Below are 16086 nucleotides of genomic sequence, written 5' to 3'. Positions count from 1 at the left end.
GGATCCACTTGTCCTGGAGAGGGGGCCATCCATGTGAAAGACACACAGCCACCTTCACGTTTTATCTACGTGCGGCTTTTACTTTATAGCGAGACGATTTGGCAGATTTTCAGCTGTGTAGGTGTCATTTCACACTTCTGGTACTTCTTATAGGTTCCCTCTATAGTGTGAACATGCATGTATATATTCATATCAGGAGACAGATTCCACCCACGCCCTCATGTTCATACTTTATTGGCACACACCATCGTTAGTCAAAGCCATACGACTGTGAGTCAGTGGTTGTTCACCAAGTTGCCATTTGATTTTGAATCTTTCACTCAAACCAACATAACCCAACCTTAATGTGCCGTTGTTGGTTCTGTGCTGCTGGGTGGCATGGGGACAGGGGGGGACGGGTGGGACGGGCGGAGTAATGGAGGAACAGAGGGAAGGAATGCGCCGAGTGGGCCTAAGATCCAGCCCCAGAAATGTCTGAATGCATATTCAGTTCTTCCCACGGCACACATTCACATATACTTCCCTCTCTCCTCCACTCCTTCCCCCGTCTCTGTCTCTCCCCCCCCCGCACCCTGTCCCCCCTGGTCCGCGCCCTCTCTGGAGGACATTACATCTAGGATTTATCTCTCTGAGGAGAGAGGGCACCAACTCAGGGACAGCGCCTTAAAAAACCAAGACCGAGAAAAGAGGGAGAGCTGGATCCTGGCGCTTGAGGCTAAGGCTGGTATGAGGCAAGTGACGTGTGTGTGTGTGTGTGTGTGTTTGCGCGTGTAAATTGTGTATGTAACGGCCACATGTGTGCGTGTGCGGAGCGAGTGTGCATACGTATAGGCTCGTTATGTGCCAGTCGTTTGTCCGCGCCCTGAATGGCGCCGTTGTTCCCGCCGGGGCCTGGCGGTGGTATCGGTGGCCCGGCCCGGCCGCCCTGTTTTGTTCTCCCCTGCCACTGCTGATGCATGGGCGCGCTGCCTGCACACACTGCCCGGCCCTCGGCTTTTTGTTGTGGTGCAGATGGCTTGATGGGACACTGGAGAGGAGCTGGGCCTGTGACAGGGCACGGTGGGGCGTCATGGTATGGAGGGGAGACGGGACCAAGAAACCATCGATACAAAGTGGAAGACGGAGAAGGTTGTCATAATTTGAGTCTGGATCCGTCTGCCAGTGTACTTTTTTATTTTCTCTCTTACGCCTGTGTTTTCTTTCCTTCATTTTCATGGAGCAGGGCCGACCTTAAATGTTCAGTTATGGTTAGACGAGCCATTTTACACATCTTTAAAAAGGGAGATCAAAGAGTCAACATTCGCCCTACTCTGCTGGACCGCCCATTGATCTGACCACACAATTCACTGACAGATACTGGGTCAGATACTGGAGTTTTTAAGTGACAGATACTTTAACCAATATGTTTATTTATTTATTTATTTGTGTCTTTGTTTATTTATTTATTTGTGTATTTATTTATTTATTTATTTGTTTGTTTATTTAAAAAAAAAATGTAACCGGCCTTAATAACTAATAACCAATGTAATTAAAAATATTTAGGTGCATTTTTGAAAGACATAAATGGAACTTGGCATTCTGAAATCAAATGACTCCTAGGGGTGATAGAGAACATTTTTCAGTTTAACATTTTTATGGGATAAAATTGGGGATCGTCTTTACCGGCTGTCCTGTGAGTTTATCGATGTTAAGCCGTCTCTGGACTCTTGTCTTTTTCCTATTGAATGAAGAACCCAATCAATCGGATGCACCAGAAACCGAGTAAACGCCTCTCGAGCAATTACCGTACAACGAGATTCGGTTGACGTTTCAAAAACAGAATTGCGCACGGATCAGCCCGAAATATCAACTGGCGGTCGCGACGCCAAGCGAACAGAGTTTCGCCTCCGTTCTCCGTATCAACTGGGCTTATATTTGGTCACGATTGTCTCGGGACGGTTGGCTGTGTTGATCCTGAAGCTCTGAAACGCAATCCACTGCTAGGCTGCCATCTGCACACACCGGCTGCTGCTAGCCTGCACTTCTCATACTGCTGCTGCTACTGCTACGAGTCACGAGTGTTCCAATTGTCAATATTCATTTGAAAATTACGAAGCTTGTCCTAATAAATGATTCCATCTGTTTAGATAAGTACTGAGAATATTCCATGTGAAGGAAAATCACTAGATTGAAGGTGAAAACCCACAACATTTAACTGTGATTTAAAGGGCCATGAAGATATGACATCATGTGGGAGACACCAACTGGTAGATGAGCCAGAAAGAAACGACCGAAAAGCCAATGACAAGGCTGGTGACCTCATGTGGACCGTGCCACAGAGCAGCGGGTCATAATGTCGTTAGACGAGCTCGCGTCTTACGACAGCACCGTGATGGGTGACGTTGCTGAGACGCTCAGAAACACGCGCTGACTGAATCTGTGCGTTTGTGAGGACTTTGCGCCGGCGGAACCGATGTCACCGCCTGATGATGCTGATCTCACTTGTTTTTGCATTGTTTCTTTTTTTTTTTTTTTTGCAGAGGAGTGACGCAAGAACGTCACCAATTTGTCTGGGTGTGATTAGACGCCATCTAGTGGAGCTGCTGACGGACAACAGCGTGGAGCTTCTGTCTACTCTTACAAATCAGCGTTTTCAGGTGAACGTCAAAACCACTTTTTGATTTGTTTATTAAAAAATAGATAAAAAAAAAAATCTGTATTATTTTTCGCGGAAGAGAATTGGATGGGCATTCTAGCAGTCCTCACTCTTCCTAGAAATATACAACAGCTTACAAAGTTAATGTTGAAAGGGAATGTTTTCACAATTTGAATAATTCCCAGAGAGACAGATAAGATCATGGGAGTTGCTATGAGTGTGTTCCTTCAAGGTGTGCTCACTCTTCCAGAGGTCTATGGTTGGCCGCTAACCAGAAGCCATGTGGGGTTTGGAGACACTCTTACCGCTCCTGCTGATCATCAAAGGTAACAAGCTCACATCACTCCCACTCATATCACTCCTCCTAAAGTCACGCCTCCCGATGTCACTCAGCCACTCCTCTTCACGTCACTTTTTATGTCACACCTCCTCATGTCACTCCTCACATCACTCCTCCTCCTGCCATCCCTTGTGTCACTGCTCTTCACATCACTCCACTTCATGTCACTCCTCATGTCATTCCTCCTCACATCACTCCTCCTCCTTCCACCCCTCATGTCTACCTCTTCACATCACTCCACTTCATGTCACTCCTCACATCACTCCTCCTCCTCCCACCCCCCCATGTCACTCCTCATCACATCACGTCACTTCATGTCACTCCTCACATCACTCTTCTTTCTGTCACCCCTAATGTCCTTCCTCTTCACATCACTCCACTTCATGTCACTCCACACACCACTCCTCCTCTTTCCACCCCTCATGTCTACCTCTTCACCTCACTCCACTTCATGTCACTCCTCACATCACTCCTCTTCCCACCCCCCCATGTCACTCCTCTTCACATCACTTCACTTCATGTCACTCCTCACATCACTCTTCTTTCTGTCACCCCTAATGTCACTCCTCTTTGCATCACTCCACTTCATGTCACTCCTCACATCACTCTTCTTTCTGTCACCCCTAATGTCACTCCTCTTTGCATCACTCCACTTCATGTCACTCCTCACATCACTCTTCTTTCTGTCACCCCTAATGTCACTCCTCTTCGCATCACTCCACTTCATGTCACTCTTCACATCACTCTTCTTTCTGTCACCCCTTATGTCCTTCCTGTTCACATCACTCCACTTCATGTCACTCCTCACATCACTCCTCTTCCCACCCCCCATGTCACTCCTCTTCACATCACTTCACTTCATGTCACTCCTCACATCACTCTTCTTTCTGTCACCCCTAATGTCACTCCTCTTTGCATCACTCCACTTCATGTCACTCCTCACATCACTCTTCTTTCTGTCACCCCTAATGTCACTCCTCTTCGCATCACTCCACTTCATGTCACTCTTCACATCACTCTTCTTTCTGTCACCCCTTATGTCCTTCCTGTTCACATCACTCCACTTCATGTCACTCCTCACATCACTCCTCCTCCTGTCACCCCTAATGTCACGCCTCTTCGCATCACTCCACTTCATGTCACTCCTCACATCACTCTTCTTTCTGTCACCCCTAATGTCCTTCCTCTTCACATCACTCCACTTCATGTCACTCCACACACCACTCCTCCTCTTTCCACCCCTCATGTCTACCTCTTCACCTCACTCCACTTCATGTCACTCCTCACATCACTCCTCTTCCCACCCCCCATGTCACTCCTCTTCACATCACTTCACTTCATGTCACTCCTCACATCACTCTTCTTTCTGTCACCCCTAATGTCACTCCTCTTTGCATCACTCCACTTCATGTCACTCCTCACATCACTCTTCTTTCTGTCACCCCTAATGTCACTCCTCTTTGCATCACTCCACTTCATGTCACTCCTCACATCACTCTTCTTTCTGTCACCCCTAATGTCACTCCTCTTTGCATCACTCCACTTCATGTCACTCCTCACATCACTCTTCTTTCTGTCACCCCTAATGTCACTCCTCTTCGCATCACTCCACTTCATGTCACTCTTCACATCACTCTTCTTTCTGTCACCCCTTATGTCCTTCCTGTTCACATCACTCCACTTCATGTCACTCCTCACATCACTCCTCCTCCTGTCACCCCTAATGTCACGCCTCTTCGCATCACTCCACTTCATGTCACTCCTCACATCACTCTACCTCCTGTCACCCCTCATGTCACTCCTCACATCACTTAATTTCATATCATTCCTCGTGTCACTCCTCACATCACTCCTCCTCCTTCCACCCCTCATGTCTACCTCTTCACATCACTCCATGTCACTCCTCACATCACTCCTCCTCCTGCCACCCCTCATGTCCTCCCTCTTCACATCATTCCACTTCATGTCACTCCTCACATCACTCTTCCTGTCACTCCGTGTGTCACTCATTGTGTCACTCCTTCTGTCACTCCTTCTGTCACTCCTTGTGTCACTCCTTCTCCTGTCACTCCTCACGTCACTCCTCACATCACTCCACTTCATGTCACTCCTCATATCACTCCTCTTCCTCTCACCCCTCGTGTCACTCCTATTCGCATCACTGCTCTTTGCGACACTCCTGATATCATTCCTCCTTACATCACTTTTCCTCATCTCACACATCTTCGTGTTACTCCTTCTAAAGTCACTCTTCTTCACATCACTCCTCGTCACTCATTTTCATGTCACCACTCCTCATACACTCTCCTTCAACAACAGAACACATCGTTTTTAGAATGCAACCATTCACAACCCACACCCAATGCACATAATACCGTGACCTGACCCCCCCATCCCCCGCTATAAAAGCCAAGTCAGTTCAAACCTCTAAAGGATGAAGTTGTTTCAAACTAAAAGGAATTTTCCCCCAAATGACTCCTTTGGGTTTTACCAAGGGATAGATTTCGTTCTTCTATTCCTTAAGGTAGAATTATGAAAATTTAAACAATCAGCGTTATTTATATTACTGTATGTCCTACATAAGTGCTAAAAAGTCAACAATGACTTATTTGGTGAACATTTCCATGTCCAACACATAAGTCATTGTTGACTGAATTCCACCTGCTTTTAACTTCGCACAGGGGAAACTATCAATCTTTGGAAAATTTAAAAGAAAGTCGGGTGGTTCCCCAAGCTGCACGTTTTGCTGGTAGAATTACACATCTTTATTTTAGTGTACCTGTACTTTTTATTTGTACCGTGGATTCCTTAGTTGGATTCCTTGGCAAGTTTTTTGAAACATACAAGCAGACATTGTGATAATAAGGATAATTCACAATAAAAAACAGCTTTGATATATTTTTTTCCCATCAAGATGTTAGTTGCCAGTGGAACTTGTGGGTACCGCGCGATATCACGGCCATGACCAACTCCTGCGTGGTCATCCCCTGCACCTTCATGTACCCTGCTGGCATCCGGCCGTACCGCGGCATCCACGGCATCTGGTACTTTGGTCAGCCCTACCCGCAGCTCTTCCCGCCCGTCGTGTTCAAGACGCGCACAGATGTCGTGCATGAGAGCTACAAGGGCCGCACCAAGCTGCTGGGAGACCTGCACCAGAGGAACTGCACCCTGCTCATCAACAACATTGGTACCGAGCATTCTGGGAAATACTACTTCCGAGCTGACCTCGGGGGCGCAAATATTTACACGTACCCAGACTACTCCGAGCTGAAAGTCCTGGGTGAGAGTAAAGATATTAATGTGTCGTAGTGTCGTATCACCTCTTCCTGAATTACTTTTTTATTTTTTTTCTCCAATTTCTTCTTCTTTCTTCTTCATGATTTTGTTGTGTTGAATTTACATCTACATTGATAGTCACATGTTTAACCCTTTTATCAGCACTGTGAAAACTGTATGTATAGACAAATCGAATAACTCCAATTATTATTATTATTATTATTATTTATTATTATTATTATTATTATTATTATTATTATTATTATTATTATTATTATTATTATATCAATGTGATATTCCATGTATTTTATATTTATATATAATGGCATATATATTTATTCATAAAGCAGCATAACAAATTGTGTCACATTCAAACTGAATAAAATAAACATCATAATAACGCCCTCCAGACCAGCCCAACATTGATGTCCCGGAGGAGATTGTCAGTGATGAGAGCCTGGACCTGACGTGCTACGCCCCTGACAACTGCCCAGATATGGCCCCCGAGATCCAGTGGATGTACACGGATTACCTGCCGGACCCAGAGTTCAGCTCGGAGTTCCTGGATGAGAGCAACACGGCGGTGCTCTCCAACACGCTCACCTTCACACCCAGACCCATGCACAACGGCCAGTTGCTGGGCTGCAGGGTGTACTATCCTAACACCACGCTGGTCTACGAGAGGCTCATCTCCCTGGACGTCAAGTGTGAGTGTCCAGTCTCCGTCTCATCATTCAGCAGAAGCTTCCCTCCAAAGGGACCTCAGATATGAGACAGTCAAAATTGTGAGGCTGTACTCATCAGCTCCAGCCGTAATAAAGACCGAAAGTGAGAACCGTTAGAAGACGATAATAATGAGCACAGTTTTACACGGTTTTGACATTTTAGTTAGGGATTTTAATTGGTGAGGGAATATGTCGTTGAAAAAATTGTGCTGTGGAAAAAGGTTGGAAAACATTGATTTAAGTAACAGTGGGCCGTCTGGTATCTATCAGCGGCTACTCAATTTAGCATTATCATGATAAGCATTATACTCTTGTTGTGGTTGGAAGTTGTGGAGATTTTACTGTTACACAACTGATACACCTTTAATGTTGTAAAAAAAAAAGGGTTTGGCTAATTCACAAATGTTATACTAAGACAAGGATTCTGGGATTGTGAGTTTCCTACACTATCTCCCCGTTTATGTTTTGTTTCTCTATCCCTTCCAGACGCTCCGCGCTCGGTGTGGGTGAACGCCTCATCGGAGGTGATGGAGGGCAGCTCGGTGACGCTGCACTGCGAGGTGGACAGCAACCCCCCACCCAGGATCTCCTGGCTGTTTGGGGAGCAGGAGCTGCTGTGGGACACGGCCTCCAACGCTTCGCTGTCTCTGGATGATGTGACGCCCGCCCAGGAGGGACTATACACCTGCGTGGGCGACAATGGCTACGGCGCCATGAATACCTCACTGTACCTGGCTGTCAAATGTAGGCTTCTGAAATTCTTCACTTTCTCTCGAAAATCTTTTTTACACTGTAGAACTGCTTTGCATTTTTGGGATACGCACTCTTGCGGTATCATGTAGGGCAGTGGTTCTCCAGGAATCACACAGGGGTCCTTCAAGAGGTTCCAGGGGGTCCCCAGCACGATTATTTATAGTTAAACTTCACCATTAAATAGGTAATGTACAAAAATCACAGGATTATAACAGTAAAACAGTTAAATGATGATTTTGATCATCGTTTTACATCATTTTTATCTCCCCGAGTATAGTCTAGACAGGTATGGAGCAGTGAATCAAATCCTAAATCCAATATATTTAACAATAAAAATCTTCTCAGATTGTGGTCCCAGAGACTAGATCTTATCAGATGATTGAAGTGACATTTTCCTGGGTGTCTCTGTCTTTGCAGACCCTCCCCGTGAGCCCGTGGTGAACGGCTCTCTGACAGTGCTGGAGGGCTCCACGCTCGCCCTGCACTGCAGCACGCAGGGCAGCCCCGCCCCCACACTCACATGGCTGAAGGACGGCGAGCTGGTGGGCACCATCACCGCGGACGAGCTGTCTGTGTTGGACATAGCGGAGATCACGCCCCAGGGCGACGGCCAGTACCGCTGCCTGGCAGAGAATGAGCACGGCCGCGCCAGTAGCTCCCTCAACATCACGGTGGAGTGTGAGTGGCACCCCGTGTGCACTTCCTGTGTCCTGCCAAAGCTGATGGGATTTTATTCACATTCTGTCTAATGCCTATGTGCTTATGCATCCATTACAACGATACTGTACACATGCTGCAGCGGGCCGTTTCCCCCCATGTTAAATCAAATTTAAATCTAAAAAATAAACTCACAAAAAGCATTTCACGTGCAGGGACAGAAATTAGAACACCATTTCCTATAATCTAGAGCTCCCAGAGGGGAGACAATTACCTTGACCATAACAATGACCTTGTTATGGTCATCTCAAAGAAGCTGCAACACAGGACTATGTAGTGTGACAGGTTCAGGTGGCGCCTTTCAATGTTGCCATTAGAGGTTCATGTCCCAGTTTTCCCAGCCAAGTCACTGCCATTGTTCCTCAAATCTGATAATCAGAGGACACACTTCACTTGGTAGGACTTGGTGGCTTAAAGGGATAAGCCACTGTTAAAAACACTTCACGTCTTACGGGTTTGAAGCCAAGCATGCTTTTGAAAGCCCACACCCCTACGACGGAGAAAAGAGTCAAGCGTGAAGGTGACTCGGGAATATGTCTGTGGACTTCGGGTAAGCTGGTTCAACTGCCCCGTCCACACATGTACAGATTTTTCTGAAAACGCATTTTTCCCTCTGAGGGAATTGTTGTTTGTGCAATCAGGCTACTGAGGCAGAGAGGGGAGTTGAACCAGCTCACCCAACGTTCCACATATGTTTTCTGGGTCTGGATGAAACAACACCATCATGGCACTTGGTCACCTTTACAGTGGACCCTGTTCTCCGGCCACTTTGAAATACGCCCCTTGGGGTGCCGGCTTTCAAAAGCACACTTGGTTTCAATCCAGCAAGTCCTTAAGTACTCATACCGCAGTTTATCTCTTAAGGGTCGCCAAGTCTTATTGTGTGTTCGATCGCTCCTCTGATCACCTGATTAAAAGAACGTAACCGGTGCCTTGGATGGAAAAAGCAGGACACGAACCTGTGGCGGCAGCGCTGAAAGGCAGCATCTGAACGCACCACACCTCAGAGTATAGCTGTTACACAGCTTCTCTGAGTTGATCTTCACTGCTTTCTCTTGCCATGAGGTTTACAATGAAAGATTAAGTCCCAACCCGGTACATCCGCTCTCTTGGCTTCGAACCTTCGAGTCCTCACACAGCGGTTTATCTGTTTGAGCTATCGAGAGCATGGCTGTCTCCTTCTCATCTGATTAAAAGAACCTCGGTGGTGACTTGGATTGTAGGACTTGAACCTGTGACGGAAGTGCTGAAATCCACCATTTGAACCTGTCACACAACAGAGTCTGGCTGTGAGTGACATGCTGCTCTTACTCTAGTTGAGTTTCCGAAAGCCTTCCCAGAGTTGAGGGGGAACTGAGTGAAAAAAGATTGATGTTTAAACATACAACCAGCAGATGTTGCTCTTTTTATCCATCTGAGCTTCGTCTTTTGGCTCCTATGAAGTGCTTTGATTGTACCATTAGTGCTGGGTCTCAAAAGAGAATGCAGCCATCTTGCGGCCTTGAGCCAGAAACATACAACATACCTATTTTACTTTTCTTATCAAGGTCTTTAATATATGTCCTATTTAAATTCTGCCTTTATTCGTTTTTTTTTTACAGTGATCAAGAATCAAATAGAAAATAAATAATCCTGTCCCCCGCATGATATCGTGTAATTTCCGGTGTCAATTCTCGCATGTGCTTTCATGAGAAAATGTAGTTTCGAGACCGACAGAGTCGTCGGGGATTCCTCCTGGTGGGAGATCTTGTACTGCGTGACCCCCTGTCACGGATCAGTCATGTTCAAGTTCAAGTTCAAGTTCAAGTTCAAGAGATTATTTGTCACATACATATACATACGGTCATACATATATGCAGTGAAATGTCATGACACCCGGTGATGATGCACAATAAGCTCTATAAGCTCATGTAGTGTTCAAACCACAAGACTGCAAGATTCCTGATCACAAGACAGAAAGTTGTGTAGTGTGAGCAGTACAGCAATCTGACAGCTTTGAAAGTATATATAGTATCATATATAAGTGCAGTGTGCCCATGGCATTACTGAGTTTGGCCATCTCCATCAATCATCCGATTAAGGAAACCTCCGCTCTGAAGAATCATCTCCTGAACCTGTGATGGCGTAGGTTGAAGGCAGCGTCTGAACCATCATGCAGCCAGGTCTCCTTCACGCTCAGGCCTAGCCTCTGGGCACTTTTAAATGCACACTCGTGGTGAGAGCTTACAAAATGCTAACCTGGCATGAAGCATTGTAGGCTCTATATTCTCATTGTATCAACCATAGTGACACCTAGAGGAGACTTCCGCACATTAACTCTATTGTAGGGGCACATATAGGGCACTTCAAATATTATTTCATAGAGTCACCCTATACGGCACTTTAATGGTTGCTCTATTGTAGGGACGCTCTAGAGGGCACTTTACACAGTTGTTGTTGTTTTTTAATATCATATGGGCACTCTAGAGGGCACTTTACACCATTTTCTCTACCGTAGTGGCACCTAGAGGGCACTTTTGGGGCGTCTTTTCGACCAGAGGCAAATTTCCCCCCCTGTCCAAGCCATTGCTTATAAATGAGAATAATATTTGCCATGGCTTTAAAAATCAGAGAACAAATATAAATGCCTTTCATGTTCCTTTACAAGCTGAGTGTTGGCAGAGTGGGTTAATATAATATACAGTTTCAAAGAATGGTAAATGCACCAAAATAAGAAACTATAAGATAACATAAGACTATTAATCTAAATATTAAATTCAGGCATTACTTAAGGAACAACAGTGAAGTCAAGAAAGAAATACAAATTAAAAAGTGATAAGAAATAACACAATGTCACATGAAGTTTACACAAAGTAGTAACCATGTTAACTAGTGAGCCCAATATAGGTATGTGGCAGTTAGTCTATAGTAAGTACAAGTTACAGTATTATAGTTACTTATAGTTAGTAATACCTTCATGCTTGTCAATGTGTTAACGTGGCGGTAGATTGTTACTAAGAACAGTTTACAACTGGCCTCAAGCCTCTTTGACGGTGTATTTTATAGGCCACTGCATAATCTCACAAAGCAGTGGCACTCCATATCAATTTAAAGTAGACTCAAAGAACTAACCAAGATCTAGAGCTCCCTGAATGGCAATGTCCCTCCTGCTCCCAGATGCCCCTGTGCTCCTGGAGGAGTCAAAGTGCACGGTGGTCCGAGAGGGTGTCCAGTGTGTGTGCATGGCCTCCGGAAACCCTGAGCCCACCGTGGAGTTCTACCTGCCTGACCTCAACATCACCATCAACCAGACCGACAACCGCTACAACTACTACACCCACACGGACGGCCACACCTCCACGGGCATGATCAAACTGCGGGAGAAGGGAGAGCGCACAGGCAACGGAGGCTCCGCCGTCAACGTCCACTGTAGCATCTCCAATGCCTACGGCACCGAGAGCGTCCAGCTGGAGCTGCAGCAGGAGAGTGAGTGGAACTTTATGTAACTCATGGTGGAACTCATGGTTTGGTGTTCCCTGTTTGTAGAATGTTCAAAGTGACCAGTTTGGTAAACAACCATTCAAACAACCCTACTGTTTTATTTTGGTAATATTCCAGAGAAGTACATGATGGCGGTTATAGTCGGTACCATCGGAGGAGTGGCGGTCATCGCCTTCATCATTGCAGCAGTGAGATATGTTGGGCACAACAACAAGAAGTGAGTATACCCTCTGAACAAGATGGCGATGGCAGGAGCGGGTAGCCATTTTCCCCTCTCTTTTTGTGTAATACAAGGAAACACTTAAGCCTAGTCATCCATTCTAAAGCACCTTTATGTAGAGCGCATGTGATGGACCAATGCACATGAGAGAAAGAGTCATGTGACCAGGGTAACATCAGAGTTTATCTTTGTGAAGACCTTGGAGATCAGCGTTGATCAGCATTGCCTTGTGGAGTGGGGTTAGGACTCTGGTCTAACCTCATAGTTTGCGGGCACAGTTACCTGCCTTGACACTGCTTCGTACCCTTGACACCGCTATGCTAAATACAACCCAGGCAGCGCTCTTAACCACAGTGCTTCATTTTTAGCTCCAAGGCATATTTGGACCCAAACGAAGCAAGCTTCCAATGGCAAACGAAATCAACCCCTGAAGCGGGTGTGAGCTCACCAACTAACCCCATGAAATAACCAACAGTCAACCACAGCCACAGACGGGCATAACCTCGTAGAGCTTGTCGTTGTTTTAAAATGGATGCCCAGGCTTGGAGTGTCGCCCTGCGTCAGCGGCAGTGAGGTCGAGTCTGATTAATGTGACTCCGTCCCCCAGAGAGAATGGCAACCCTGGGCAGGACCTGGTCTCTAAACTGGAGAACCCTTTGTACTACAGCGCAGTCAAGAAGGACAAACAAAATCTGAGGAAGAAAGTGGTGAGACATGTTGACGTCAATGAATATGAATATCGTGGGGGAACGGTTGGATGACCGTCCTCAGACTCTTGCAGCAACCGTTTGCGGGGCTGTGTCTTTTCCTTCCTTTTCTCTTTGTCACGACACAAGATGTAAATATAAATGAACTCCATTTGACCTCTCGCTACGAGGAAATAAGCTTAGCTGTTCTTAGTCCCCACATCTCCCACTACCAAGCTCGTAGCCTGAAAACCTTTCCAAACACTGTTTTCTCTTGCTTTCATCGCTCCTCTGCGTTTTTTCTGTCTCTGTCTTCTCTCTCCCCTAACTCTCGCACAGCTTAAGACAGAGCTGTTGGGCTCAAAGTTTAACTCCATTCTAGAGGAGACCACGGTAAGCTTCCTAAAAGAAAAAAAAAAAAAAAGAAAAAATCCCCCCTTTAAAGATACAAGCCTCGCTGATATGATGGCATCCCTCTCCATATCAGCTTCTCTGTTTTGTACGCTGCTTCAGACTTCCTGCTGTCGCATGGCTGCGTGAGAGCTAACACAAAGCGCTAAACTCACAGGAAATGTGTGTCTTCTCCTCGCCTCCTTCTGTTGCATGTTCACCAACCTAACCACTGACCTCGTGTTCCTTCTTTCACGGTGTTACGGGCTTTGTTGCGTCCGCTCGTGGGCCGGCGTGGCGGGTCGCCGTGCGAGCTGCTGACTGTTGTGTGGTCCTGCGTGCTCCCCCTCTCGGCAGGGAGAAGACGGGGATTATGCACCTGTGGGCTCTGTGGCAAACCTGGAGAGGCAAGAGCTGAATTACGCGGCTCTGGAGTTCATCGGGGCCCGGTCCAGGGAGGAGCCCTCAGGGAGGGAGGATGACGGCTTCAACTACATGGAGATCAAAGCCAAATGAATCGCGATCCTTCCCTGATCCCTCGGCTATTGCGAGACACAGTGGCAGCCCCCGTTACATCCCCCCCACGCATCCTTCCGAACGGTCCCTATTTGCGCCCCCCCAGCTGGATACCTTCCTCACACCAGATTACCCTCGTTCTCTAATTTCCTCCCTATTTTCCTGTATATGATTTACCTTACCTTGATACAGCTACAGGGCCTCGCTCCTCAACCGGGGGGGCCCAGTCACACATCAGCACCCCGTCGAAGTGGCACTTGGTGGGGACAGAACGTGCCCCCCCCCCCCTCCCCCCCCGTGGACAACGTAAAAGAAAAAAGCTCTTTTAAGAGATTTCACCGTCACCTGTCTCTTGTACAACACGCCCGCTCCGCTCCCCCAACGTGCGCAGCGTCAGCCGCCATGTTTGTCGCTTCTCCGAACTTCTACGTTTTACGAGTGTCGATGTGGCCCCGGGGCGCCCCCCCCCCCCCCCCCCCGGTGCTGCACGGGGCTCCACACTGTCTCTGTTTAGTCTCCTGCGTGGTGATCCGTCACTGTGTCTGCTGCCGGTCAAGGTGTCAGGGAAAGGGGGTTCGCCTGCTTTTTGCCCCGTTGTCTGTTTTTGTGGAATTGAACGGAGAAGAGGATTCACTGCATAAATAGAAATCCCCCCCGAGAAGGTAACTATCTTCAGTAAGAGTCGATAAGCGACATTTTTTACGAAGTCCCATGTTTACGTTCTGCATCGGTCGGTTCTGGATACACACATTGAATCTGAACAACACAGTGACGCTTTCGGTAATTAATTACCGAGAAAAAATAATTTGGTTATTGGCCTGGTGTGTGAAGAAGTTGACGTATATTAAATCTGTTGACTTAATATACGTTTTATTAAATGTTAAGACCATATGGAACCTGGGCCAAGTGGTTACTTCCTCATTTTACAAGACATTTACAAGAATTTCAGCTCTTACATGAAACTAGGAAATCAATTATGGCAAGCCCCTTCCGCCTCGATTCATCACATTCTGCTGTTATTGTTGTGACACCGTAACCATGACAACACAACATAAACATGGGACTATACTTCAATGTGTGGTAAAAAATAAAAAAAAAATACAGCATTTTAAATGTTACAAGGGTGCCAACCTCCCTTTACTATTTAATAAATAGTGTGTTCTGTGACACGTGGGCCTGTGGTCAATGGAAATGTTTTGGAGTTGGATTTCGAGAATGTGTTATTTTTATATTCGTAACATATTTTTATTTCTGTTTCGTTTTTCCCAATTTCAACTTTAGCTCTGGAGAGCGTCACAGCTAAATAAAACATTTTCAGTCGTCCACAACTCCACAACTCTACTTTGAGGAAATTAGATTGCACCATGCGAGGTGATAAAATATAAGTGAGATATTTCTTTCACTTCCTATGATTCGACATCTACTTTATTACACCTTTACTCCTTGTTCGGCGATTATTGATCATTAATCTATGAAATTAGAAGTAGAACTAAAGTAGAACACATTTACACCAACGGCCAAAGTATATCTCATGTGTGAGACAATGTGTGTGTGTGTGTGTGTGTGTGTGTGCGTGTGCGTGTGCGTGCGCGTGCGCGTGCGTGTGCGTGTGTGTGTGTGTGTGTGTGTGTGTGCGTGTGTGTGTTTAACTGATCACCACTTTAACCGAGCCGCTCCTCAAATGTCTGTGGTGTGGAAGTGTGGAGGCTTGTTTAAACGTCACCGGCCGGAGAGTCTTGTTCTTCAGAGACTTACAGACACAGTTATTTGATATCAAAGCTCACTAATGGTCTAACCAGAGAATGAATACATTAACATGATATTAATGAGCCATACATGGATGAGTAAAAGGGATGCCAGCATGTACATACCCTGCATGATTATTTTTGCTGGTGGTGGGGCATATATGTAAATGAGCTAATCTATGGAAAATCTAATTTTAAGACAACATTCCATGCCAAGGTGTTGTCTTCATCTGTCACTTTGCTTGGGTTGGGATGTACCAAAACCATTTAGCTGAAAGATCAGGATCGTCAATCTTGGGTACTTGTGGTACAGAGTACCAGCACTCATCGCTCATCATATTGAAGCTGTTGTGTTTTTTTTTAATTATTATTTTCAGTAAATGAGTGCTCACTTCTTTTTTTTTTGAACGAAATCAAATAAAACAAAACTATCACAGAGCTTCATAAATAAAATGCAAGTTCATTAGGTATAAAAGCGTTTTACAAGTACGACTACATTATACTTACATTAGCACCAATACTCTCATCATGTGACGTTAAATAAAGGTCTGAAGTTAGTCGGCCCCTAAATTGTGAGGATTGTAGGATTACTGTAAGCGA

General features: G+C 45.9%; 1 protein-coding gene across 2 annotated transcripts in view; it reads left to right on the top strand.

Annotated features, from left to right (window-relative positions):
- mag (myelin associated glycoprotein) overlaps window positions 1-14080 on the top strand; it is a 17858-nt gene extending 3778 nt beyond the window's left edge. Inside the window, exons 2-11 of one of the 2 annotated variants that reach the window (XM_080006189.1) lie at window positions 2520-2636; window positions 2886-2961; window positions 5890-6258; window positions 6665-6961; window positions 7466-7723; window positions 8150-8410; window positions 11606-11914; window positions 12047-12146; window positions 12757-12856; window positions 13583-14080. In XM_080006189.1, the coding sequence (XP_079862315.1) occupies window positions 2916-2961; window positions 5890-6258; window positions 6665-6961; window positions 7466-7723; window positions 8150-8410; window positions 11606-11914; window positions 12047-12146; window positions 12757-12856; window positions 13583-13741 (1899 nt within the window). In that variant the 5' untranslated portion in view covers window positions 2520-2636; window positions 2886-2915 and the 3' untranslated portion in view covers window positions 13742-14080. The remainder of the gene's footprint in view (window positions 1-2519; window positions 2637-2885; window positions 2962-5889; window positions 6259-6664; window positions 6962-7465; window positions 7724-8149; window positions 8411-11605; window positions 11915-12046; window positions 12147-12756; window positions 12857-13582) is intronic. The other variant, XM_080006190.1, reaches the window with a different exon arrangement.
- Window positions 14081-16086: the final 2006 nt, after the last annotated feature.

This window comes from Zeus faber (genome assembly GCF_960531495.2).
Source record: "Zeus faber genome assembly, chromosome: 8".
NCBI classification, from domain to species: Eukaryota; Metazoa; Chordata; class Actinopteri; order Zeiformes; family Zeidae; genus Zeus; species Zeus faber.
This window is presented reverse-complemented; position numbering and strand designations above follow the sequence as displayed.